This window comes from Oncorhynchus keta, chromosome 10 (genome assembly GCF_023373465.1).
Source record: "Oncorhynchus keta strain PuntledgeMale-10-30-2019 chromosome 10, Oket_V2, whole genome shotgun sequence".
Classification (NCBI taxonomy): Eukaryota; Metazoa; Chordata; class Actinopteri; order Salmoniformes; family Salmonidae; genus Oncorhynchus; species Oncorhynchus keta.
In genome coordinates this window covers 339,088-365,099 of record NC_068430.1, presented here as the reverse complement: position 1 = coordinate 365,099, position 26,012 = coordinate 339,088, and the positions used below count along the sequence as shown (strand labels likewise).

The 26,012-nt window shown below is 48.3% G+C and overlaps 1 protein-coding gene and 1 long non-coding RNA gene across 4 annotated transcripts in view; one reads left to right on the top strand and one right to left on the bottom strand.

Annotated features, from left to right (window-relative positions):
• Nucleotides 1–26,012, top strand: part of stab1 (stabilin 1) — a 224,961-nt gene that overhangs the window by 33,710 nt on the left and 165,239 nt on the right. For all 3 annotated transcript variants that reach the window (XM_052526150.1, XM_052526149.1, XM_052526151.1), the window contains exons 8-20: nt 1,751–1,881; nt 3,247–3,374; nt 3,450–3,532; nt 11,162–11,284; nt 12,554–12,694; nt 13,382–13,453; nt 15,394–15,507; nt 18,891–18,944; nt 20,876–20,956; nt 23,734–23,886; nt 23,981–24,043; nt 24,456–24,548; nt 25,779–25,865. In XM_052526150.1, the coding sequence (XP_052382110.1) occupies nt 1,751–1,881; nt 3,247–3,374; nt 3,450–3,532; nt 11,162–11,284; nt 12,554–12,694; nt 13,382–13,453; nt 15,394–15,507; nt 18,891–18,944; nt 20,876–20,956; nt 23,734–23,886; nt 23,981–24,043; nt 24,456–24,548; nt 25,779–25,865 (1,323 nt within the window). The remainder of the gene's footprint in view (nt 1–1,750; nt 1,882–3,246; nt 3,375–3,449; nt 3,533–11,161; nt 11,285–12,553; nt 12,695–13,381; nt 13,454–15,393; nt 15,508–18,890; nt 18,945–20,875; nt 20,957–23,733; nt 23,887–23,980; nt 24,044–24,455; nt 24,549–25,778; nt 25,866–26,012) is intronic.
• Nucleotides 13,912–14,690, bottom strand: LOC127931991 (uncharacterized). Its single transcript, XR_008143456.1, has 3 exons — nt 14,610–14,690; nt 14,148–14,435; nt 13,912–14,010 (listed from the first exon to the last, which is right to left on the bottom strand). It is a non-coding gene; the product is annotated as an uncharacterized LOC127931991 (long non-coding RNA).

Here is a 26,012-nt window from a genome sequence, read left to right as displayed (position 1 = left end):
GACAAATACAATTTGATTTGATTTGACAAGGCAGCAGCACAAAACATGATACAAACATTATTGGGCCTAGACAACAGCACAAAACATGATACAAACATTATTGGGCCCAGACAGCAGCACAAAACATGATACAAACATTATTGGGCCCAGACAGCAGCACAAAAACATGATACAAACATTATTTGGGCCCAGACAGCAGCACAAACATGATACAAACATTATTGGGCCCAGACAGCAGCACAAAACATGATACAAACATTATTGGGCCCAGACAACAGCACAAAACATGATACAAACATTATTGGGCCCAGACAGCAGCACAAAACATGATACAAACATTATTGGGCCCAGACAGCAGCACAAAACATGATACAAACATTATTGGGCCCAGACAGCAGCACAAAACATGATACAAACATTATTGGGCCCAGACAACAGCACAAAACATGATACAAACATTATTGGGCCCAGACAGCAGCACAAAACATGATACAAACATTATTGGGCCCAGACAGCAGCACAAAACATGATACAAACATTATTGGGCCCAGACAACAGCACAAAACATGATACAAACATTATTGGGCCCAGACAGCAGCACAAAACATGATACAAACATTATTGGGCCCAGACAGCAGCACAAAACATGATACAAACATTATTGGGCCCAGACAGCAGCACAAAACATGATACAAACATTATTGGGCCCAGACAGCAGCACAAAACATGATACAAACATTATTGGGCCCAGACAACAGCACAAAACATGATACAAACATTATTGGGCCCAGACAGCAGCACAAAACATGATACAAACATTATTGGGCCCAGACAGCAGCACAAAACATGATACAAACATTATTGGGCCCAGACAGCAGCACAAAACATGATACAAACATTATTGGGCCCAGACAGCAGCACAAAACATGATACAAACATTATTGGGCCCAGACAGCAGCACAAAACATGATACAAACATTATTGGGCCCAGACAGCAGCACAAAACATGATACAAACATTATTGGGCCCAGACAGCAGCACAAAACATGATACAAACATTATTGGGCCCAGACAACAGCACAAAACATGATACAAACATTATTGGGCCCAGACAGCAGCACAAAACATGATACAAACATTATTGGGCCCAGACAGCAGCACAAAACATGATACAAACATTATTGGGCCCAGACAGCAGCACAAACATGATACAAACATTACAAACATTTGGGCCCAGACAGCAGCACAAAACATGATACAAACATTATTGGGCCCAGACAACAGCACAAAACATGATACAAACATTATTGGGCCCAGACAGCAGCACAAAACATGATACAAACATTATTGGGCCCAGACAGCAGCACAAAACATGATACAAACATTATTGGGCCCAGACAGCAGCACAAAACATGATACAAACATTATTGGGCCCAGACAGCAGCACAAAACATGATACAAACATTATTGGGCCCAGACAACAGCACAAAGGGAAAGAAGGTAGAGACAACAATACATCACGCAAAGCAGCCACAACTGTGTGTATAGTTGAGTGGGATGGATAGGGTGTAACTCCAGTGTAACTCTGTGTGTAGGCTTGCAAAATTCCGCTAAGTTATCCAAAAGTTTTTCAGAATTCCTGGTCGGAAGATTCTTGGAAGGATGGAATGTTCAGGGAATCTAGAACGTTGTGAGTGTTCCAATAAACGGGAAACTGAATGTCTGTATCTGTCTGTATCTGATCTTCCAGTCTAGATGTGATTGTATGCATGGTTGGGAGGGCTCTACCCCGTCCTCCGGCTGTACCCTGAAGAATGTATGCAATGACACAACCTGCCACCCCAACGCCGGCTGTGAGACCGGCCTGGACGGATACCCCAGGTGGGTCAACCAATCAATCAACCAACTAATCAACCAATCAATCAAAATGTATTTTATCAGATTATAAAATGTTATTTGTCACAAAGAGCTTTACAGATAACCAGCCTAAAACCCCAAAGAACAAGCAATGCAGAGACAGAAGCACAGTGGCCAGGAAACCTAGAAAGAAACCTAGAAACCTGGTCACTGTCCTGGTCACTGTCCTGGTCACTGTCCTGGTCACTGTCCTGGTCACTGTCCTCACAAGAAGAATGTTGTAACCAAGGTAGGGTTGTAGTATTCTGGTAACTTTCCCAAAAATCACAGATTTTCCAGAAATCCTGGGTGGAAGTTTACTGGCATCAGAAAGAGAATAAGGGGAAGGAAATCTGGGAATCCTCATGGGAATTGTAACGAATGTTACTGGAATTCAGGGGTGACCTGGCCAACTCTCCTCCTGGAGGGCTGCTAGGTCTGCAGGGTTTTGCTCCAGACCTGCTCTAACACAACTGATTCAGCTAATCAAGGATCTGATGAGCAGCTAAATAGTAGAACAAGGTGTGTTAGAGTAGGGCTGGAGCAAAACCCTGCACACCCAGAAAGATTTCCCCTCTGTAAATCATGCACGCCCAATAGCTCTCTGGGAGGAGGGCTGGACCCCCTGTAAATCCTGAACACCCAGTTACTCTCTGGGAGGAGGGCTGGACCCCCTGTAAATCCTGAACACCCAGTTACTCTCTGGGAGGAGGGCTGGACCCCCTGTAAATCCTGAACACCCAGTTACTCTCTGGGAGGAGGGCTGGACCCCCTGTAAATCCTGAACACCCAGTTACTCTCTGGGAGGAGGGCTGGACCCCCTGTATTTTAACTCTGAATTGAATGCTCTCCTTTTCTCTCTCTCTCTCTCTCTCTCTCTCTCTCTCTCTCTCTCTCTCTCTCTCTCTCTCTCTCTCTCTCTCTCTCTCTCTCTCTCTCTCTCTCTCTCTCTCTCTCTCTCTCTCTCTTTATCTCTCTCTTTATCTCTCTCTCTCTCTCTCTCTCTCTCTCTCTCTCTCTCTCTCTCTCTCTCTCTCTCTCTCTCTCTCTCTCTCTCTCTTTATCTCTCTCTCTCTCTTTATCTCTCTCTCTCTCTCTTTATCTCTCTCTCTCTCTCTCTCTCTCTCTCTCTCTCTCTCTCTCTCTCTCTTCTCTCTCTCTCTTCCTCTCTCTCTCTCTCTCTTCCTCTCTCTCTCTTCCTCTCTCTCTTCTCTCTCTCTCTCTCTCTCTCTCTTCCTCTCTCTTTCTCTCTCTCTCTCTCTCTCTCTCTCTCTCTCTCTCTCTCTCTCTCTCTCTCTCTCTCTCTCTCTCTCTCTCTCTCTCTCTCTCTCTCTCTCTCTCCTCGGTCAGGTGCTTGTGTAATGCCCAACAGATCGGCGATGGCTACCGTTGTTATGGCAACCTGATGGAACGGCTAGTGGAGCTGAACAGGGAGGGGACACACAAGGGGAAGCTCTCTGGAGCCATCTTGCTATTTGGTACCCAACCTCCCTATATGTGCTATTGTTGTTGTTAAATGGCAGGTTACTAATGTCTGTTTTCTTTATATTCAGTGAGAGACTGTATGCTGACCATGAGCCAACAGGGACCTTTCACCGCTTTCGTCCCTCTTTCGTCCCTCATTGTGCCTCTAGCAGTAAGTTAACATAACAACCTAACCCTTATAACGTAACCCTAACAACCTAACCCTAACAACCTAACCCTAACAACCTAATCCTAACAACCTTACACTTATAACGTAACCCTAACAACCTAACCCTAACAACCTAACCCTAACAACCTAATCCTAACAACCTTACACTTATAACGTAACCCTAACAACCTAACCCTAACAACCTAATCCTAACAACCTAATCCTAACAACCTGACCCAAACAACCTAACCCAGAGGTTGATAATCATACTAACCTCACCCTGATCCCAGATGTGTCTGTGCTTTAGGGATGTCTTGGGGATTATCAAACCTCTCCTCAGGACCCCCAGCCGTTCCCTGTCCAGGGATTATCAAACCTCTCCTCAGGACCCCCAGCCGTTCCCTGTCCAGGGGATTATCAAACCTCTCCCCAGGACCCCCAGCCGTTCCCTGTCCAGGGGATTATCAGACCTCTCCCCAGGACCCCCAGCCGTTCCCTGTCCAGGGATTATCAGACCTCTCCCCAGGACCCCCAGCCGTTCCCTGTACAGGGATTATCAAACCTCTCCTCAGGACCACCAGCCGTTCCCTGTACAGGGATTATCAAACCTCTCCTCAGGACCCCCAACCGTTCCCTGTACAGGGATTATCAAACCTCTCCTCAGGACCCCCAGCCGTTCCCTGTCCAGGGATTATCAGACCTCTCCCCAGGACCCCAAACCGTTCCCTGTACAGGGATTATCAAACCTCTCCTCAGGACCCCCAGCCGTTCCCTGTCCAGGGGATTATCAAACCTCTCCTCAGGACCCCCAGCCGTTCCCTGTCCAGGGATTATCAAACCTCTCCTCAGGACCCCCAGCCGTTCCCTGTCCAGGGATTATCAAACCTCTCCCCAGGACCCCCAGCCGTTCCCTGTACAGGGATTATCAAACCTCTCCTCAGGACCCCCAGCCGTTCCCTGTCCAGGGATTATCAGACCTCTCCCCAGGACCCCCAGCCGTTCCCTGTACAGGGATTATCAGACCTCTCCCCAGGATCCCCAGCCGTTCCCTGTACAGGGATTATCAGACCTCTCCCCAGGACCCCCAGCCGTTCCCTGTACAGGGATTATCAAACCTCTCCTCAGGACCCCCAGCCGTTCCCTGTCCAGGGATTATCAGACCTCTCCCCAGGACCCCCAACCGTTCCCTGTACAGGGATTATCAAACCTCTCCTCAGGACCCCCAGCCGTTCCCTGTCCAGGGGATTATCAAACCTCTCCTCAGGACCCCCAGCCGTTCCCTGTCCAGGGATTATCAAACCTCTCCTCAGGACCCCCAGCCGTTCCCTGTCCAGGGGATTATCAAACCTCTCCCCAGGACCCCCAGCCGTTCCCTGTCCAGGGGATTATCAGACCTCTCCCCAGGACCCCCAGCCGTTCCCTGTACAGGGATTATCAAACCTCTCCTCAGGACCCCCAGCCGTTCCCTGTTCAGGGGTCATCAAACCTCTCCTCAGGACCCCCAGCCGTTCCCTGTCCAGGGATTATCAGACCTCTCCCCAGGACCCCCAGCCGTTCCCTGTACAGGGATTATCAGACCTCTCCCCAGGACCCCCAGCCGTTCCCTGTACAGGGATTATCAAACCTCTCCTCAGGACCCCAGCCGTTCCCTGTCCAGGGGTCATCAAACCTTTCCTCAGGACCCCCAGCCGTTCCCTGTCCAGGGGTCATCAAACCTCTCCTCAGGACCCCCAGCCGTTCCCTGTCCAGGGGATTATCAGACCTCTCCCCAGGACCCCCAGCCGTTCCCTGTACAGGGATTATCAAACCTCTCCTCAGGACCCCCAGCCGTTCCCTGTCCAGGGATTATCAAACATCTCCTCAGGACCCCCAGCCGTTCCCTGTCCAGGGGATTATCAGACCTCTCATCAGGACCCCCAGCCGTTCCCTGTCCAGGGGATTATCAAACCTCTCCTCAGGACCCCCAGCCGTTCCCTGTCCAGGGGTCATCAAACCTCTCCTCAGGACCCCCAGCCGTTCCCTGTCCAGGGGGTCATCAAACCTCTCCTCAGGACCCCCAGCCGTTCCCTGTCCAGGGGTCATCAAACCACTCCCCAGGATCCCCAGCCGTTCCCTGTCCAGGGATTATCAAACCACTCCCCAGGACCCCCAGCCGTTCCCTGTACAGGGATTATCAGACCTCTCCCCAGGACCCCCAGCCGTTCCCTGTCCAGGGATTATCAAACCTCTCCTCAGGACCCCCAGCCGTTCCCTGTCCAGGGATTATCAAACCTCTCCTCAGGACCCCCAGCCGTTCCCTGTCCAGGGATTATCAAACCTCTCCCCAGGACCCCCAGCCGTTCCCTGTCCAGGGATTATCAAACTTCTCCCCAGGACCCCCAGCCGTTCCCTGTCCAGGGGTCATCAAACCTCTCCCCAGGACCCCCAGCCGTTCCCTGTCCAGGGGTCATCAAACCTCTCCTCAGGACCCCCAGCCGTTCCCTGTCCAGGGATTATCAAACCTCTCCTCAGGACCCCCAGCCGTTCCCTGTCCAGGGATTATCAAACCTCTCCTCAGGACCCCCAGCCGTTCCCTGTCCAGGGGTCATCAGACCTCTCCTCAGGACCCCCAGCCTTTCCCTGTCCTGGGGATTATCAGACCTCTCCCCAGGACCCCCAGCCGTTCCCTGTACAGGGATTATCAAACCTCTCCTCAGGACCCCAGCCGTTCCCTGTACAGGGATTATCAAACCTCTCCTCAGGACCCCCAGCCGTTCCCTGTCCAGGGGTCATCAAACCTCTCCTCAGGACCCCCAGCCGTTCCCTGCCCAGGGGTCATCAAACCTCTCCTCAGGACCCCCAGCCGTTCCCTGTCCAGGGGTCATCAAACCTCTCCCCAGGATCCCCAGCCGTTCCCTGTCCAGGGATTATCAAACCTCTCCTCAGGACCCCCAGCCGTTCCCTGTCCAGGGGTCATCAGACCTCTCCTCAGGACCCCCAGCCGTTCCCTGTCCTGGGGATTATCAGACCTCTCCCCAGGACCCCCAGCCGTTCCCTGTACAGGGATTATCAAACCTCTCCTCAGGACCCCCAGCCGTTCCCTGTTCAGGGGTCATCAAACCTCTCCTCAGGACCCCCAGCCGTTCCCTGTCCAGGGATTATCAGACCTCTCCCCAGGACCCCCAGCCGTTCCCTGTACAGGGATTATCAGACCTCTCCCCAGGACCCCCAGCCGTTCCCTGTACAGGGATTATCAAACCTCTCCTCAGGACCCCAGCCGTTCCCTGTCCAGGGGTCATCAAACCTTTCCTCAGGACCCCCAGCCGTTCCCTGTCCAGGGGTCATCAAACCTCTCCTCAGGACCCCCAGCCGTTCCCTGTCCAGGGGATTATCAGACCTCTCCCCAGGACCCCCAGCCGTTCCCTGTACAGGGATTATCAAACCTCTCCTCAGGACCCCCAGCCGTTCCCTGTCCAGGGATTATCAAACATCTCCTCAGGACCCCCAGCCGTTCCCTGTCCAGGGGATTATCAGACCTCTCATCAGGACCCCCAGCCGTTCCCTGTCCAGGGGATTATCAAACCTCTCCTCAGGACCCCCAGCCGTTCCCTGTCCAGGGGTCATCAAACCTCTCCTCAGGACCCCCAGCCGTTCCCTGTCCAGGGGTCATCAAACCTCTCCTCAGGACCCCCAGCCGTTCCCTGTCCAGGGGTCATCAAACCACTCCCCAGGATCCCCAGCCGTTCCCTGTCCAGGGATTATCAAACCACTCCCCAGGACCCCCAGCCGTTCCCTGTACAGGGATTATCAGACCTCTCCCCAGGACCCCCAGCCGTTCCCTGTCCAGGGATTATCAAACCTCTCCTCAGGACCCCCAGCCGTTCCCTGTCCAGGGATTATCAAACCTCTCCTCAGGACCCCCAGCCGTTCCCTGTCCAGGGATTATCAAACCTCTCCCCAGGACCCCCAGCCGTTCCCTGTCCAGGGATTATCAAACTTCTCCCCAGGACCCCCAGCCGTTCCCTGTCCAGGGGTCATCAAACCTCTCCCCAGGACCCCCAGCCGTTCCCTGTCCAGGGGTCATCAAACCTCTCCTCAGGACCCCCAGCCGTTCCCTGTCCAGGGATTATCAAACCTCTCCTCAGGACCCCCAGCCGTTCCCTGTCCAGGGATTATCAAACCTCTCCTCAGGACCCCCAGCCGTTCCCTGTCCAGGGGTCATCAGACCTCTCCTCAGGACCCCCAGCCTTTCCCTGTCCTGGGGATTATCAGACCTCTCCCCAGGACCCCCAGCCGTTCCCTGTACAGGGATTATCAAACCTCTCCTCAGGACCCCCAGCCGTTCCCTGTACAGGGGATTATCAAACCTCTCCTCAGGACCCCCAGCCGTTCCCTGTCCAGGGGTCATCAAACCTCTCCTCAGGACCCCCAGCCGTTCCCTGCCCAGGGGTCATCAAACCTCTCCTCAGGACCCCCAGCCGTTCCCTGTCCAGGGGTCATCAAACCTCTCCCCAGGATCCCCAGCCGTTCCCTGTCCAGGGATTATCAAACCTCTCCTCAGGACCCCCAGCCGTTCCCTGTCCAGGGGTCATCAGACCTCTCCTCAGGACCCCCAGCCGTTCCCTGTCCTGGGGATTATCAGACCTCTCCCCAGGACCCCCAGCCGTTCCCTGTACAGGGGATTATCAAACCTCTCCCCAGGATCCCCAGCCGTTCCCTGTCTGGGGATTATCAGACCTCTCCCCAGGACCCCCAGCCGTTCCCTGTACAGGGGATTATCAAACCTCTCCCCAGGACCCCCAGCCGTTCCCTGTCCTGGGGATTATCAGACCTCTCCCCAGGACCCCCAGCCGTTCCCTGTACAGGGGATTATCAGACCTCTCCTCAGGACCCCCAGCCGTTCCCTGTCTGGGGATTATCAGACCTCTCCCCAGGATCCCCAGCCGTTCCCTGTCCAGGGGATTATCAGACCTCTCCCCAGGACCCCCAGCCGTTCCCTGTACAGGGGATTATCAAACCTCTCCCCAGGACCCCCAGCCGTTCCCTGTACAGGGGATTATCAGACCTCTCCTCAGGACCCCCAGCCGTTCCCTGTCCAGGGGTCATCAAACCTCTCCCCAGGACCCCCAGCCGTTCCCTGTCCAGGGATCATCAAACCTCTCCCCAGGATCCCCAGCCGTTCCCTGTCCAGGGGTCATCAAACCTCTCCCCAGGACCCCCAGCCGTTCCCTGTACAGGGATTATCAGACCTCTCCTCAGGATCCCCAGCCGTTCCCTGTCCAGGGGTCATCAAACCACTCCTCAGGACCCCCAGCCGTTCCCTGTCCGGGGATTATCAAACCTCTCCTCAGGACCCCCAGCCGTTCCCTGTCCAGGGGTTATCAAACCTCTCCCCAGGACCCCCAGCCGTTCCCTGTACAGGGATTATCAAACCACTCCTCAGGACCCCCAGCCGTTCCCTGTCCGGGGATTATCAAACCTCTCCTCAGGACCCCCAGCCGTTCCCTGTACAGGGGATTATCAAACCTCTCCTCAGGACCCCCAGCCGTTCCCTGTCCAGGGGTCATCAAACCTCTCCTCAGGACCCCCAGCCATTCCCTGTCCTGGGGATTATCAGACCTCTCCTCAGGACCCCCAGCCGTTCCCTGTCCAGGGGTCATCAAACCTCTCCTCAGGACCCCCAGCCGTTCCCTGTCCTGGGGATTATCAAACCTCTCCTCAGGACCCCCAGCCGTTCCCTGTACAGGGGATTATCAAACCTCTCCTCAGGACCCCCAGCCGTTCCCTGTCCAGGGATTATCAAACCTCTCCTCAGGACCCCCAGCCGTTCCCTGTCCAGGGGTCATCAAACCTCTCCTCAGGACCCCCAGCCGTTCCCTGTCCAGGGGTTATCAGACCTCTCCCCAGGACCCCCAGCCGTTCCCTGTCCAGGGATTATCAGACCTCTCCCCAGGTCCCCCAGCCGTTCCCTGTCCAGGGGGTTATCAAACCTCTCCTCAGGACCCCCAGCCGTTCCCTGTACAGGGGTTATCAAACCTCTCCTCAGGACCCCCAGCCGTTCCCTGTACAGGGATTATCAAACCTCTCCTCAGGACCCCCAGCCGTTCCCTGTTCAGGGGTCATCAAACCTCTCCTCAGGACCCCCAGCCGTTCCCTGTACAGGGGATTATCAAACCTCTCCTCAGGACCCCCAGCCGTTCCCTGTCCAGGGATTATCAAACCTCTCCTCAGGACCCCCAGCCGTTCCCTGTACAGGGATTATCAAACCTCTCCCCAGGATCCCCAGCCGTTCCCTGTCCAGGGGTCATCAAACCTCTCCCCAGGACCCCCAGCCGTTCCCTGTCCAGGGATTATCAAACCTCTCCCCAGGATCCCCAGCCGTTCCCTGTCTGGGGATTATCAGACCTCTCCTCAGGACCCCCAGCCGTTCCCTGTAATTAGAACTGTTTCAGATCTAGCACAGCTGATTCTACAAGCTAATCACCAATCCCTTTAATAGGTCAATCGGGTGAGCTAGTTCAGGGCTACAACAGCATCAATGCTTTAGTCCACTCCTCTGCCTCATGGTAACCAGACAGCTTAAGCACGATCAGATTTGAACAGGCCAGAGTTGCATCCCAAGCTTATGCTCTCTTCAGCTAAAGTGTTAGCAAGAAATACATGTGTACTAGGGGTGTATAAATGTGTACTAGGTGTGTATAAATGTGTACTAGGTGTGTATAAATGTGTACTAGGGGTGTATAAATGTGTACTAGCTGTGTATAAATGTGTACCAGGGGTGTATAAATGTGTACTAGGTGTGTATAAATGTGTACTAGGTGTGTATAAATGTGTACTAGGGGTGTATAAATGTGTACTAGGTGTGTATAAATGTGTACTAGGGGTGTATAAATGTGTACTAGGTGTGTATAAATGTGTACTAGGTGTGTATAAATGTGTACTAGGTGTGTATAAATGTGTACTAGGTGTGTATAAATGTGTACTCGGGGTGTATAAATGTGTACTATTGGTGTATAATTGTGTACTAGGTGTGTATAAATGTGTACTAGGTGTGTATACATGTGTACTAGGTGTGTATAAATGTGTACTCGGGGTGTATAAATGTGTACTATGGGTGTATAATTGTGTACTAGGTGTGTATAAATGTGTACTAGGTGTGTATAAATGTGTACTAGGTGTGTATAAATGTGTACTAGGTGTGTATAAATGTGTACTAGGTGTGTATAAATGTGTACTCGGGGTGTATAAATGTGTACTAGGTGTGTATAAATGTGTACTAGGTGTGTATAAATGTGTACTAGGGGTGTATAAATAAATGTGTACTAGGTGTGTATAAATGTGTACTAGGTGTGTATAAATGTGTACTAGGTGTGTATAAATGTGTACTAGGTGTGTATAAATGTGTACTAGGTGTGTATAAATGTGTACATGGGGTGTATAATTGTGTACAAAATTCCATGACTTTCCAGGAATCCTGGTTGCAAGATTTCTGGGTTTAAAAGGGAATGACTAGGAAAATTGTGAATCCTTCAACCAGGATTTTTGGAAAACCAGTGAATTTGAGGAAAATGACTGGAATGTTGCAGCCTTAGTGGCACCATTAGAGATGCAGCCCAGGTTCCTGACTCCTGTCCTGTTGTCCATCCTCCTCAGGGCGTGACCGACGAGTCTGCGTGTCAACGTTACCTGGTGAGGGGTCAGTACCTGTATAAAAGCCTGGATAGAACCGACGTCTATACTGCAAGTGGACTACAACTCAGGTTCAAGCCCAATAAGGTGACTACAACTCAGGTTCAAGCCCAATAAGGTGACTACAACTCAGGTTCAAGCACAATAAGGTGACTACAACTCAGGTTCAAACCCAATAAGGTGACTACAACTCAGGTTCAAACCCAATAAGGTGACTACAACTCAGGTTCAAGCCCAATAAGGTGACTACAACTCAGGTTCAAACCCAATAAGGTGACTACAACTCAGGTTCAAGCCCAATAAGGTGACTACAACTCAGGTTCAAGCCCAATAAGGTGACTACAACTCAGGTTCAAACCCAATAAGCTGAATACAACTCAGGTTCAAACCCAATAAGGTGACTACAACTCAGGTTCAAGCCCAATAAGGTGACTACAACTCAGGTTCAAACCCAATAAGGTGACTACAACTCAGGTTCAAGCCCAATAAGGTGACTACAACTCAGGTTCAAGCACAATAAAGTGACTACAACTCAGGTTCAAACCCAATAAGCTGAATACAACTCAGGTTCAAACCCAATAAGCTGAATACAACTCAGGTTCAAGCCCAATAAGGTGAAGGAAATGCTATATTCTCCTTCATCTGTATGTCTAAGCACATCATAACTTTCATATCTTGGTTCAAATCATATGTTTCATATCTTGGTTCAAATCATATGTTTCAATAATCTTTCATCGACAGGATAAACTAGATCTCTGTGACTTTTCTCCAGATTTTAAAGCATTCTGAATATTGAATATTGAATGCTTTGGGTAAGGTCGCAAAATGCTGTATAGGTTTTCCCAGTTGGAATATTCCTGGAATCAGAAAGGGAATAAGCAGGAAATCCGATAATCCTCCAACAGGGATTTCTGGAAAACCTGGGAAGTTACAGGAATTTTGCAACCCTAAATGATATTTTAGAATGCAGTTTACGTGTGTTTGGTCCCACCCCCAATGTGTTTGGTCCCACCCCCAATGTGTTTGGTCCCACCCCCAATGTGTTTGGTCCCACCCCCAATGTGTTTGGTCCCACCCCCAATGGGTTTGGTCCCACCCCCAATGTGTTTGGTCCCACCCCCAATGTGTTTGGTCCCACCCCCAATGGGTTTGGTCCCACCCCCAATGTGTTTGGTCCCACCCCCAATGGGTTTGGTCCCACCCCCAATGTGTTTGGTCCCACCCCCAATGTGTTTGGTCCCACCCCCAATGTGTTTGGTCCCACCCCCAATATGTTTGGTCCCACCCCCCAATGTGTTTGGTCCCACCCCCATTGGGTTTGGTCCCACCCACAATGTGTTTTGTGTTGTTTGACAGCAATTCATGTTGGTGAAGTCTCCTGAGACTCTCTACTCAGTCATCCAGCAGGACATCCCAGCAGCCAATGGGGTTATCCATATCATCGACCAGCCGATCATACCCAGGAATATCCTCCCTGACAGCCCAAAGGACGAGCAGGTGTTACCATGTTATTAGAATGAGTAGTACATCTCAGCCCAGAGGTCCGCTCTACTGCTGGTTTTCCTTTGCGTAGTGTTTTTAAATCCTGGTCCTGGGGGGCACATTTTAGTTTTTGCCCACAGCACTTAACACCTGATTCAAATAATCAACTCATCATTAAGACTTTTATTAGTGTAATCAGCTGTGTAGTGTTAGGACAAAAACCAAAATGTGCACTCCTTTGGGTCCCCAGAGCCAGGATGAAGAAACACTATCATAGCATTATACTAAGCTACCACTTGTGATTGGATGACACCATAGAGTTGCATAGAGGGCCCAATTTTCACAAAACAGTACAATTGAGGACTTTCACCATTTTGAAGTAGCCAATTGGCTGGGACTTTCTACGGTATGGGTTAAGGAAGGATCATGTAATTCTATCAAGGTCAACAGGAGGGATCAGTCCATGAATTATGCTCACGAGAAAACATTCCATAACTCTAGGTGGTAGTATGCAACCTTACAGTTTGTTAACAGGCTGTCAATAAACTCACAAAATTAGTAGAAGAAGAAGAAATTAACTACTTTAAAATGAAGATATCCCTCAGATGCGCAGGACACAGGAGCCATTATGGCAAAGCTACAAAGATGTGCCCTCTATCAAACTCTTTCGATGATAATGACTGATCGTTCTCTCACTTCAAGTTTGCTGATAAGACCATCGGGGAGATCCTGACAAAGGATGAGAAATACAACCGCTTCCTCTCGCTGGTGGACGTGAGTGGCCTCTAATCTTTTTTCACCAAATGTTTTGTTTCAAGTGTTCATATTCACTAAGAGTCTCAGAGTAGGAGTGCTGATCTATGATCAGGTCCCTCCATGTCCATGACATCTGATTTATTATGATGTGAAACGATAAACTGATCCTAGATCATCCTACTATGAATACAGGCCATGGTGGTATTCCTTCTGATGTACTTTACCTACGTATTGGACTGTTCTTAAATGCTTCTTAAAGCAAAGGGGGGGTATAGAGAAAGGGAAAGGGGGATATCTAGTCAGTTGTACAACAGCATTCTGCTGGTTATAGAGAAAGGGAAAGGGGGTTACCTAGTCAGTTGTACAACAGCATTCTGCTGGTTATAGAGAAAGGGAAAGGGGGTTACCTAGTCAGTTGTACAACAGCATTCTGCTGGTTATAGAGAAAGGGAAAGGGGGTTACCTAGTCAGTTGTACAACAGCATTCTACTGGTTATAGAGAAAGGGAAAGGGGGTTACCTAGTCAGTTGTACAACAGCATTCTGCTGGTTATAGAGAAAGGGAAAGGGGGATACCTAGTCAGTTGTACAACAGCATTCTGCTACTAGGTTATAGAGAAAGGGAAAGGGGGATACCTAGTCAGTTGTACAACAGCATTCTGCTGGTTATAGATACCTAGTCAGTTGTACAACAGAAAGGGAAAGGGGGATACCTAGTCAGTTGTACAACAGCATTCTGCTGGTTATAGAGAAAGGGAAAGGGGGTTACCTAGTCAGTTGTACAACAGCATTCTGCTGGTTATAGAGAAAGGGAAAGGGGGTTACCTAGTCAGTTGTACAACAGCATTCTGCTACTAGGTTATAGAGAAAGGGAAAGGGGGTTACCTAGTCAGTTGTACAACAGCATTCTGCTACTAGGTTATAGAGAAAGGGAAAGGGGGATACCTAGTCAGTTGTACAACAGCATTCTACTGGTTATAGAGAAAGGGAAAGGGGGTTACCTAGTCAGTTGTACAACAGCATTCTGCTGGTTATAGAGAAAGGGAAAGGGGATACCTAGTCAGTTGTACAACAGCATTCTGCTACTAGGTTATAGAGAAAGGAAAGGGGGATACCTAGTCAGTTGTACAACAGCATTCTGCTACTAGGTTATAGAGAAAGGGAAAGGGGGATACCTAGTCAGTTGTACAACAGCATTCTACTGGTTATAGAGAAAGGGAAAGGGGGTTACCTAGTCAGTTGTACAACAGCATTCTCTTGCTAGGTTATTTTTTTATTTCACCTTCATTTAACCAGGTAGGCTAGTTGAGAACAAGTTGTCATTTGCAACTGCGACCTGGCCAAGATAAAGCGTAGCAATTCGACACAAGCAACAACACAGAGTTACATATGGAATAAACAATCAATCAATCAGTCAATAATACAGTAGAACAAAAGAAAACAAAAAGTCTATATACAGTGAATGCAAATGAGGTAAGTTAAGGAAATAAATAGGCCATGGTGGCGAAGTAATTACAATATAGCAATTAAACACTGGAATGGTAGATCGGCAGAAGATGGATGTACAAGTAGAGATACTGGGGTGCAAAGGAGCAAGATAAATAAATAAATACCAGTTTGGGGGTAGGTAGATAGATAGATAGATAGATAGATAGATAGATAGATAGATAGATAGATAGATAGATAGATAGATAGATAGATAGATAGATAGATAGATAGATAGATAGATAGAATGCATTCAACTAAAATGTGTTTAAGCGCATTTAACTCTCTGAATCAGAGAGGTGCGGGAGACTGCCTTAATTCGACAACTGCCTTGCTCAGGGGCAGAACGACAAATATTTACATTGTAGAGAGCATGATAATGCATGCTTTGATCAATATCTGTCTGTCTGTCTGTCTGTCTGTCTGTCTGTCTGTCTGTCTGTCTGTCTGTCTGTCTGTCTGTCTGTCTTTCAGAACTGTGGGACTACTCTGCCTCTGAGAGGTCCTGGTCCTCTCACTGTGTTCGTCCCGACCAACGATGCTGTGGACAAGTTCAGAGACGGCAGGCTGATATATATGCTGTTCCATGTGAGTACTAATACTATACTATATACATGCATGCTGTACCACGTGAGTACTACCGTGTACTGCTGTACAGTGCATTCGGAAATTGTTCAGACCCTTTCCCTTTTCCAACATTTTGTTAAGTTACAGCCTTATTCTAAAATCAATTAAATAATGGTTTCCCTCATCAATCTACACACAATACCCCATAATGACATCACAATACCCCATAATGACATCACAATACCCCATAATGACATCACAATACCCCATAATGACATCACAATACCCCATAATGACATCACAATATCCCATAATGACATCACAATACCCCATAATGACATCACAATATCACAATACCCCATAATGACATCACAATACCCCATAATGACATCACAATATCCCATAATGACATCACAATACCCCATAATGACATCACAATATCCCATAATGACATCACAATACCCCATAATGACATCACCATACCCCATAATGACAAAGTGAAAAATTATTTTTAGAATTTTTTTGCAAATGTATTAAAAATAAAAAACAGATATACGTTATTTACGTAAGTATTAACACCCTTTGCTATGAGAAATTGAGCTCAGGTGAATCCTGTTTCCATTGATCATCCTTGAGATGTTTCTACAACTTGATTGGAATCCACCTGTGGTAAATTCAAATAATTGGACATGATTTGGAAAGTGTTAGAATTGCGTAAATTCGAATCTGGTATCAGGATAAATATAACAATGAGTCACCGATAGTATACTATGTATTTTTTATTAGCTAAGTAATAAATGGCAAATGCAACTTTCATATATACGGGCTCACTGTAATACCACGCAGGGCAGAACAGAGAACTGACAAGATGTATGTAAACAGTGTTCTTATACTGTGATAGATATTGTTCCAACCCGTTTTTTTAGCCTATCACAGTAGAGGCTGGGCGTGGTTTAGACTTGCTCAGCCTATCGCAGGCGCTCAGGCTGGTCCCCGCCTCTTGGAGTCCTCCCTCCGTCGATGTATAGATCCTTACTGTTCTGGTATCACCCCCTAGTTAGAACAGTTGCTCAGTTCCTGCTATTGTGTTGTTCAGTATTTTTCCATCTCAGTTAAACCTCGTGATGACCACCCCTTCCATATCACAATTTTGTAAGATACAGCAAGTCACACCATGTGCTCAATATTGTTACATACCAACACAAGGACAAAGCATCTGCTGGGCTGTTATCTACAGTTTTGCAACATGCAGGTCGCACCATGTTACTCAGTTCTTGTCACACACACACAAACAGGCAAGTAGATGTAGCAAGCAGTTGTTTACTCTCATGATGATGCTCAAGTGCACAAATGCAGATACTTCACACAACCAACATCAGATCAAATTTAATCATATATATGGTAATGGCTATAATGTCAAATACAGGATCCCACAAAAGGTGCACACCTGTCTATATAAGGTCCCACAGTCGACAGTGCATGTCAGAGCAAAAACTAAGCCACGAGTGTACCAAAAAATGTTTGCAGAATTGAAGGTCCCCAAGAACACAGTGGCCTCCATCATTCTTCAATGGAAGAAGTTTGGAACCACCAAGACTCTTCGTAGAGCTGGCCGCCCGGCCAAACTGAGAAATTGGGGGGAGAAGGACCTGGGTCAGGGAGGTGACCAAGAACTCGATGTTCACTCTGACGGAGCTCCAGTGTTCCTCTGTGGAGATGGGAGAACCTTCCAGAAGGACAACCATCTCCACCAATCAGGCCTTTATGGTAGAGTGGCCAGACTGAAGCCACTCCTCAGTAAAAGGCACATGACAGCACACCTGGAGTTTGCAAAAAGGCACCTAAAGGACTCAGACCATGAGAAAAAAGATTCTCTGGTCTGATGAAACCAAGATTGACCTTTTTGGCCTGAATGCCAAGCGTCACATCTGGAGGAAACCTGAAGCATGGTGGTGGCAGCATCATGCTGTGGGGATGTTTTTCAGCCTTAGGGACTGAGAGACTAGTCAGGATCGAGAGAAGGATGTCGGGAGCAAAGTACAGAGAGATCCTTGATGAAATCCTGCTCCAGAGCGCTCAGGACCTCAGCCTGGGGCGAAGGTTAACCTTCCAACAGGACAACAACCCTAATCACACAGCCAATACAACGCAGCAGTGGCTTCGGGACAGGTCTCTGAATGTCCTTGAATGGCCCAGCCAGAGCTCAAACATCGTTGGAGAGACCTGAAAATAGCTGTGCAGCACTGCACCCCATCCAGCCTGACAGAGCTTGAGGCTCGAGACATCTCAAGGCTGTAATCGCTGCCAAATGCGCTTTAACAAAGTACTGAGTAAAGGGTCTGAAAACTTATTTCAGTTTATTTTATTTTATAAATGAGCAAAAATGTCTAAACGTGTTTTTGCTTTGTCATTATGGTGTATTGTGTGTAGATTGAGGGGAAAAACACAATTTTATCTATTTTAGAATAAGGCTGTATCGTAACAAAATGTGGAAAAAGTGAAGGGTCTGAATACTTTTCAAATGCACTGTATATATTGATATATAGGCTGTCATTTACTACTACTGTCGATGCTATATTATACTATATATACTATTTTCAAAAGTAAAACAATATAAAGGTAATATGGTGTCATTTGGGACGCAGATTTTAATATCCAGTAATATGATGTGAATGTGATGTGAATACTAGTGATATCCCAGTGACCCTACAGTATTCCCAGTGACCCTACAGTATTCCCAGTGACCCTACAGTATTCCCAGTGACCCTACAGTATTCCCAGTGACCCTACAGTATTCCCAGTGACCCTACAGTATTCCCAGTGAACCTACAGTATTCCCAGTGACCCTACAGTATTCCCAGTGACCCTACAGTATTCCCAGTGAACCTACAGTATTCCCAGTGACCCTACAGTATTCCCAGTGACCCTACAGTATTCCCAGTGACCCTACAGTATTCCCAGTGAACCTACAGTATTCCCAGTGACCCTACAGTATTCCCAGTGAACCTACAGTATTCCCAGTGACCCTACAGTATTCCCAGTGAACCTACAGTATTCCCAGTGAACCTACAGTATTCCCAGTGAACCTACAGTATTCCCAGTGAACCTACAGTATTCCCAGTGACCCTACAGTATTCCCAGTGACCCTATAGTATTCCCAGTGACCCTACAGTATTCCCAGTGACCCTACAGTATTCCCAGTGACCCTACAGTATTCCCAGTGACCCTACAGTATTCCCAGTGACCCTACAGTATTCCCAGTGACCCTACAGTATTCCCAGTGACCCTACAGTATTCCCAGTGACCCTACAGTATTCCCAGTGACCCTACAGTATTCCCAGTGACCCTACAGTATTCCCAGTGTGAAACTGTTCAATGTAGAACTCTGTTCTCCCCCTCTGAAGGCCCAGAACAAGCTTCAAGAGCTACTGAAACAACATATCTACTCCCAGGCTGCGGTAAGCACTTTTACCACATGTTACAAGAGCTCATGTTACAGGTGGGATCTGAACCCCCGGTCTCCAGCATGGAAAACCACTTTAGATGTTACAGGTGGGATCTGAACCCCCGGTCTCCAGCATGAAAACCACTTTACATGTTACAGGTGGGATCCCTGAACCCCGGTCCCAGCATGAAAACCACTTTAGATGTTACAGGTGGGATCTGAACCCCGGTCCCAGCATGAAAACCACTTTAGATGTTACAGGTGGGATCTGAACCCCAGCATGGAAAACCACTTTAGATGTTACAGGTGGGATCTGACCCCAGGTTCCCAGCATGGAAAACCACTTTAGATGTTACAGGTGGGATCTACAGAATTCCCAGCATGGAAAACCACTTTAGATGTTACAGGTGGGATTCTGAACCCCAGCATGGAAAACCACTTTAGATGTTACAGGTGGGATCTGAACCTCCGATCTCCCAGTGACCCAGCATGGAAAACCACTTTAGATGTTACAGGTGGGATCTGAACCCCCTCTCCAGCATGGAAAACCACTTTACATGTTACAGGTGGGATCTGAACCCCCGGTCTCCAGCATGGAAAACCACTTTAGATGTTACAGGTGGGATCTGAACCCCCGGTCTCCAGCATGGAAAACCACTTTAGATGTTACAGGTGGGATCTGAACCCCAGCATGGAAAACCACTTTAGATGTTACAGGTGGGATCTGAACCTCCGATCTCCAGCATGGAAAACCACTTTAGATGTTACAGGTGGGATCTGAACCTCCGATCTCCAGCATGAAAACCACTTTAGATGTTACAGGTGGGATCTGAAACTCCGATCTCCAGCATGGAAAACCACTTTAGATGTTACAGGTGGGATCTGAACCTCCGATCTCCAGCATGGAAAACCACTTTAGATGTTACAGGTGGGATCTGAACCCCAGCATGGAAAACCACTTTAGATGTTACAGGTGGGATCTGAACCTCCGATCTCCAGCATGGAAAACCACTTTAGATGTTACAGGTGGGATCTGAACCTCCGATCTCCAGCATGGAAAACCACTTTAGATGTTACAGGTGGGATCTGAACCCCCGGTCTCCAGCATGAAAACCACTTTAGATGTTACAGGTGGGATCTGAACCCCGATATCCGACGTGAAAAACCAATTTACAAAATTGTACAAAACTTGTCACGTTGTTGATGAGGACATCTTGCTGAATGCACCTTTTAAAATGGGCTCCACTCAAACAGACACGTTTAAAACATTAACACTACCACAGTGAGTGATGGATTCCAGTTTCCAGTTAAACTAGCATTGGACCCCTGCACTAAATACATTTGATTAGGAGTTACTGAGTCGAACACAGCTATTACTTCCTGTTATGCTCCTTGCCTATGGAGCACATCTATTACTTCCTGTTATGCTCCTTGCCTATGGAACACAGCTATTACTTCCTGTTATGCTCCTTGCCCATGGATCACAGCTATTACTTCCTGTTATGCTCCTTGCCTATGGAGCACAGCTATTACTTCCTGTTATGCTCCTTGCCTATGGAGCACAGCTATTACTTCCTGTTATGCTCCTTGCCTATGGAACACAGCTATTACTTCCTGTTATGCTCCTTGCCTATGGAGCACAGCTATTACTTCCTGTTATGCTCCTTGCCTATGGAGCACAGCTATTACTTCCTGTTACGCTCCTTGCCTATGGAGCACAGCTATTACTTCCTGTTATGCTCCTTGCCTATGGAACACAGCTATTACTTCCTGTTATGCTCCTTGCCTATGGAGCACAGCTATTACTTCCTGTTATGCTCCTTGCCTATGGAACACAGCTATTACTTCCTGTTATGCTCCTTGCCTATGGAGCACAGCTATTACTTCCTGTTATGCTCCTTGCCTATGGAGCACAGCTATTAATTATTGATTCTATCTCTGTAGTTGACCGTGGACCAACTGGCAAGCATGGGTCTGATTCAGACTATGGCCAATCAGATCCTACTAGTCAACCTCACCAACGATGTAAGTTCTGCTATTTCAAGACGGGATGCTTCCCAAGTGACAAACTATTCCCTATAGGGCCCTGGTCAACAGTAGCACTAAACCTTATTCCCTATAGGGCCCTGTCAACAGCAGTACTACACCCTATTCCCTACAGGGCCCTGGTCAACAGCAGTACTATACCCTATTCCCCAGTAGTACTATACCATATTCCCTACAGGGCCCTGGTCAACATTAGTACTACACCTTATTCCCCAGTAGTACTATACCCTATTCCCTATAGGGCCCTGGTCAACAGTAGTACTACACCCTATTCCCTACAGGGCCCTGGTCAACAGCAGTACTACACCCTATTCCCCAGTAGTACTACACCCTATTCCCTATAGGGCCCTGGTCAACAGTAGTACTACACCCTATTCCCCAGTCAACAGTAGTACACCCTATTCCCTATAGGGCCCTGGTCAACAGTAGTCCTACACCCTATTCCCTAAAGGGCCCTGGTCAACAGTAGTACTACACCCTATTCCCTATAGGGCCCTGGTCAACAGTAGTACTACACCCTATTCCCTATAGGGCCCTGGTCAACAGTAGTCCTACACCCTATTCCCTATAGGGCCCTGGTTAACAGTAGCACTACACCCTATTCCCTATAGGGCCCTGGTCAACAGTAGTACTACACCCTATTCCCTATAGGGCCCTGGTCAACAGTAGCACTACACCCTATAGGGCCCTGGTCAACAGTAGTACTACACCCTATTCCCTATAGGGCCCTGGTCAACAGTAGTCACTACACCCTATTCCCTAAAGGGCCCTGGTCAACAGTAGCACTACACCCTATTCCCTATAGGGCCCTGGTCAACAGTAGCCTACACCCTATAGGGCCCTGGTCAACAGTAGTACTACACCCTATTAGGGCCCTGGTCAACAGTAGCACTACACCCTATAGGGCCCTAGTCAACAGTAGCACTACACCCTATAGGGCCCTAGTCAACAGTAGCACTACACCCTATAGGGCCCTGGTCAACAGTAGTACTACACCCTATTGCCTATAGGGCCCTGGTCAACAGTAGCACTACACCCTATTCCCTATAGGGCCCTGGTCAACAGTAGCACTACACCCTATAGGGCCCTGGTCAACAGTAGTACTACACCCTATAGGGCCCTAGTCAACAGTAGCACTACACCCTATAGGGCCCTAGTCAACAGTAGCACTACACCCTATAGGGCCCTGGTCAACAGTAGCACTACACCCTATAGGGCCCTGGTCAACAGTAGTACTACACCCTATTCCCTACAGGGCCCTGGTCAACAGCAGTACTATACCCTATTCCCCAGTAGTACTACACCCTATTCCCTACAGGGCCCTGGTCAACAGCAGTACTACACCCTATTCCCCAGTAGTACTACACCCTATTCCCTATAGGGCCCTGGTCAACAGTAGTACTACACCCTATTCCCTACAGGGCCCTGGTCAACAGCAGTACTACACCCTATTCCCTATAGGGCCCTGGTCAACAGTAGTACTACACCCTATTCCCTATAGGGCCCTGGTCAACAGTAGTACTACACCCTATTCCCTATAGGGCCCTGGTCAACAGTAGTCCTACACCCTATTCCCTATAGGGCCCTGGTCAACAGTAGCACTACACCCTATTCCCTATAGGGCCCTGGTCAACAGTAGTACTACACCCTATTCCCTATAGGGCCCTGGTCAACAGTAGTACTACACCCTATTCCCTATAGGGCCCTGGTCAACAGTAGCACTACACCCTATAGGGCCCTGGTCAACAGTAGTCCTACACCCTATTCCCTATAGGGCCCTGGTTAACAGTAGCACTACACCCTATTCCCTATAGGGCCCTGGTCAACAGTAGTACTACACCCTATTCCCTATAGGGCCCTGGTCAACAGTAGCACTACACCCTATAGGGCCCTGGTCAACAGTAGTACTACACCCTATAGGGCCCTAGTCAACAGTAGCACTACACCCTATAGGGCCCTGGTCAACAGTAGTACTACACCCTATTCCCTATAGGGCCCTGGTCAACAGTAGCACTACACCCTATAGGGCCCTGGTCAACAGTAGTACTACACCCTATAGGGCCCTAGTCAACAGTAGCACTACACCCTATAGGGCCCTAGTCAACAGTAGCACTACACCCTATAGGGCCCTGGTCAACAGTAGCACTACACCCTATAGGGCCCTGGTCAACAGTAGTACTACACCCTATTCCCTATAGGGCCCTGGTCAACAGTAGCACTACACCCTATAGGGCCCTGGTCAACAGTAGTACTACACCCTATTCCCTATAGGGCCCTGGTCAACAGTAGCACTACACCCTATAGGGCCCTGGTCAACAGTAGTCCTACACCCTATTCCCTATAGGGCCCTGGTCAACAGTAGTCCTACACCCTGTTCCCTATAGGGCCCTGGTCAACATAGTACTACACCCTATTCCACATAGGGCCCTGGTCAACATTAGTACTACACCCTATTCCACATAGGGCCCTGGTCAACATTATTGCACTATATTAGGAACAGGGTGCCATTTGGGAGACACCGGGGTCTTTTCTATAAAATAGTGTTGAATCTAAAAGGGATAACTAAAGGATAGGTTGATCATGATCTTTACTGTTTACCTGAATTGTCATTTAATTGTGATTTGTTAAAGGGGAGGGTCACTATTTTATAACATAATGTAAGAGACGTTGGATCACTTTCAGGATTAAAAACCATCTATCATAAATTATACAATTCTGAAGTTCCCTTTTAAAGACATCTCCATTGTGTCTGACAGGGCCTGGTGCTGCTGGGCGGGAAACCTCTTCAGATTACTAATATTATGGCATCCAATGGAGTGATCCATATGATTGACGGGGTTCTAGTCCCGCCCTCGATCGTCCCCATCCTGCCTAAGAGATGTGATGTCACAGAGAATAAAATCATCATGGTAGGTGGAAACATTCTGTTCTGTTCTATTCTAGTCTATTCTAATTGAAAAATGACTGTGGCATTGTGATGTTGTTTGTGTGTCCGTTTTCCAGGGCCCGTGTGTGAGGTGCAGCTATCTCTATGAGTCACATTGCCCCGAGGGAAGCATAGAACTGGTAAAATAATCACAGCAATGTTTTCTATTCCTCTCACGAAGGTGGCTGGCTGTTAAAGACCTGTGCCTGCTATCCCTGATGCAGTGAAAAGATCCTAAGCTTCTGATACATCTTTTTGAGTGTGGCTCTATGTCTGGATCTCTATTCAGCTCATGGCCTGTATAATTATACAAAGTTTGTTTTTAAATACCAGCTACATAAACAATGACACATATTTGTAATGATTTGTCTACACTCAAATCTAACGAAATGTTTATTTGTCATATGCCTGCACAGGATACAACTATTTATATTGGTTCTGTTGGTAACGACCCTGTTAGGTAACGACCCTGTTAGGTAACGACCCTGTTAGGTAACTACCCTCTTCTTTTGCTCATAAGATACGGTACTTATTGTTGTTTCTGTACCGCAGCAAAGTCACATGAAGGATTGTGACTATCAGGCATATCCATTCAACCCCACGCTCAATAAAGGTTGTGCTAAATACTGCAACACTACTATTCAGGTAAGTCCTCCTGGTTCATTTCCTTGTTAAACTCTTGGTTCATTTCCTGGCTCAGCTCTTGGTTCTTTTCCTGGCTCAGCTCTTGGTTCATTTCCTGGCTCAGCTCTTGGTTCTTTTCCTGGCTCAGCTCTTGGTTCTTTTCCTGGCTCAGCTCTTGGTTCTTTTCCTGGCTCAGCTCTTGGTTCTTTTCCTGGCTCAGCTCTTGGTTCTTTTCCTGGCTCAGCTCTTGGTTCTTTTCCTGGCTCAGCTCTTGGTTCTTTTCCTGGCTCAGCTCTTGGTTCTTTTCCTGGCTCAGCTCTTGGTTCTTTTCCTGGCTCAGCTCTTGGTTCTTTTCCTGGCTCAGCTCTTGGTTCTTTTCCTGGCTCAGCTCTTGGTTCATTTCCTGGCTCAGCTCTTGGTTCTTTTCCTGGCTCAGCTCTTGGTTCTTTTCCTGGCTCAGCTCTTGGTTCTTTTCCTGGCTCAGCTCTTGGTTCTTTTCCTGGCTCAGCTCTTGGTTCTTTTCCTGGCTCAGCTCTTGGTTCATTTCCTGGCTCAGCTCTTGGTTCTTTTCCTGGCTCAGCTCTTGGTTCTTTTCCTGGCTCAGCTCTTGGTTCTTTTCCTGGCTCAGCTCTTGGTTATTTTCCTGGCTCAGCTCTTGGTTCTTTTCCTGGCTCAGCTCTTGGTTCTTTTCCTGGCTCAGCTCTTGGTTCATTTCCTGGTTCAGCTCTTGGTTAATTTCCTGTATTTTTTTCATTCATCGTGTAGAGAGAGAGAATGATATGTCTGATATGTTTATAGCAATATCTTCTTTCTGAAGAATAAAGTAAAGAAAGAGATTAAATACGAACATGATGTTAACACATAGTTTCGGTTAGGATGACAACAGACTTGCGGACCAAATTACACCATATTCTTTAAATAGTTCACTACTTCTGACCAGAGCTTTGTGGAGCCCTACGGAGCCCCATGGAGCCCCATGGAGCCCTATGGAACCCTACAGAGCCCTATGGAACCCTATGGAGCCCTACGGAGCCCTATGGAGTCCTGTGGAGCCCTACAGAGCCCTATGGAACCCTATGGAGCCCTACGGAGCCTTATGGAGTCCTGTGGAGCCCTATGGAGTCCTGTGGAGCCCTACAGAGCCCTATCGGTCCCTATGGGCCATGGTCAAAAGTAGTGCACTACACAGGGAATAGGGTGCGTTTGCAACCCTGCAGTCTCAGTGAGTGATTTGTTTCTGTTGAGTTTCAGAGAGCAGAGTGTTGCAGTGGGTTCTATGGACCTGAGTGTAAAACGTGTACAGGAGGTTTCCAGACACCCTGTTATGGCAAAGGCACTGTAAGTAAAGACTCTATCTGCCTAGCAAGTCGTTCTCTCAGCATTCTGACGAGCACGCATTCACGCATGCGCACACACACACAAGATGGACAGAAAGAGCCAGACTGTTTGGTTGCTGTCTTGCGAACGTCGCCCTACTTTGCTATT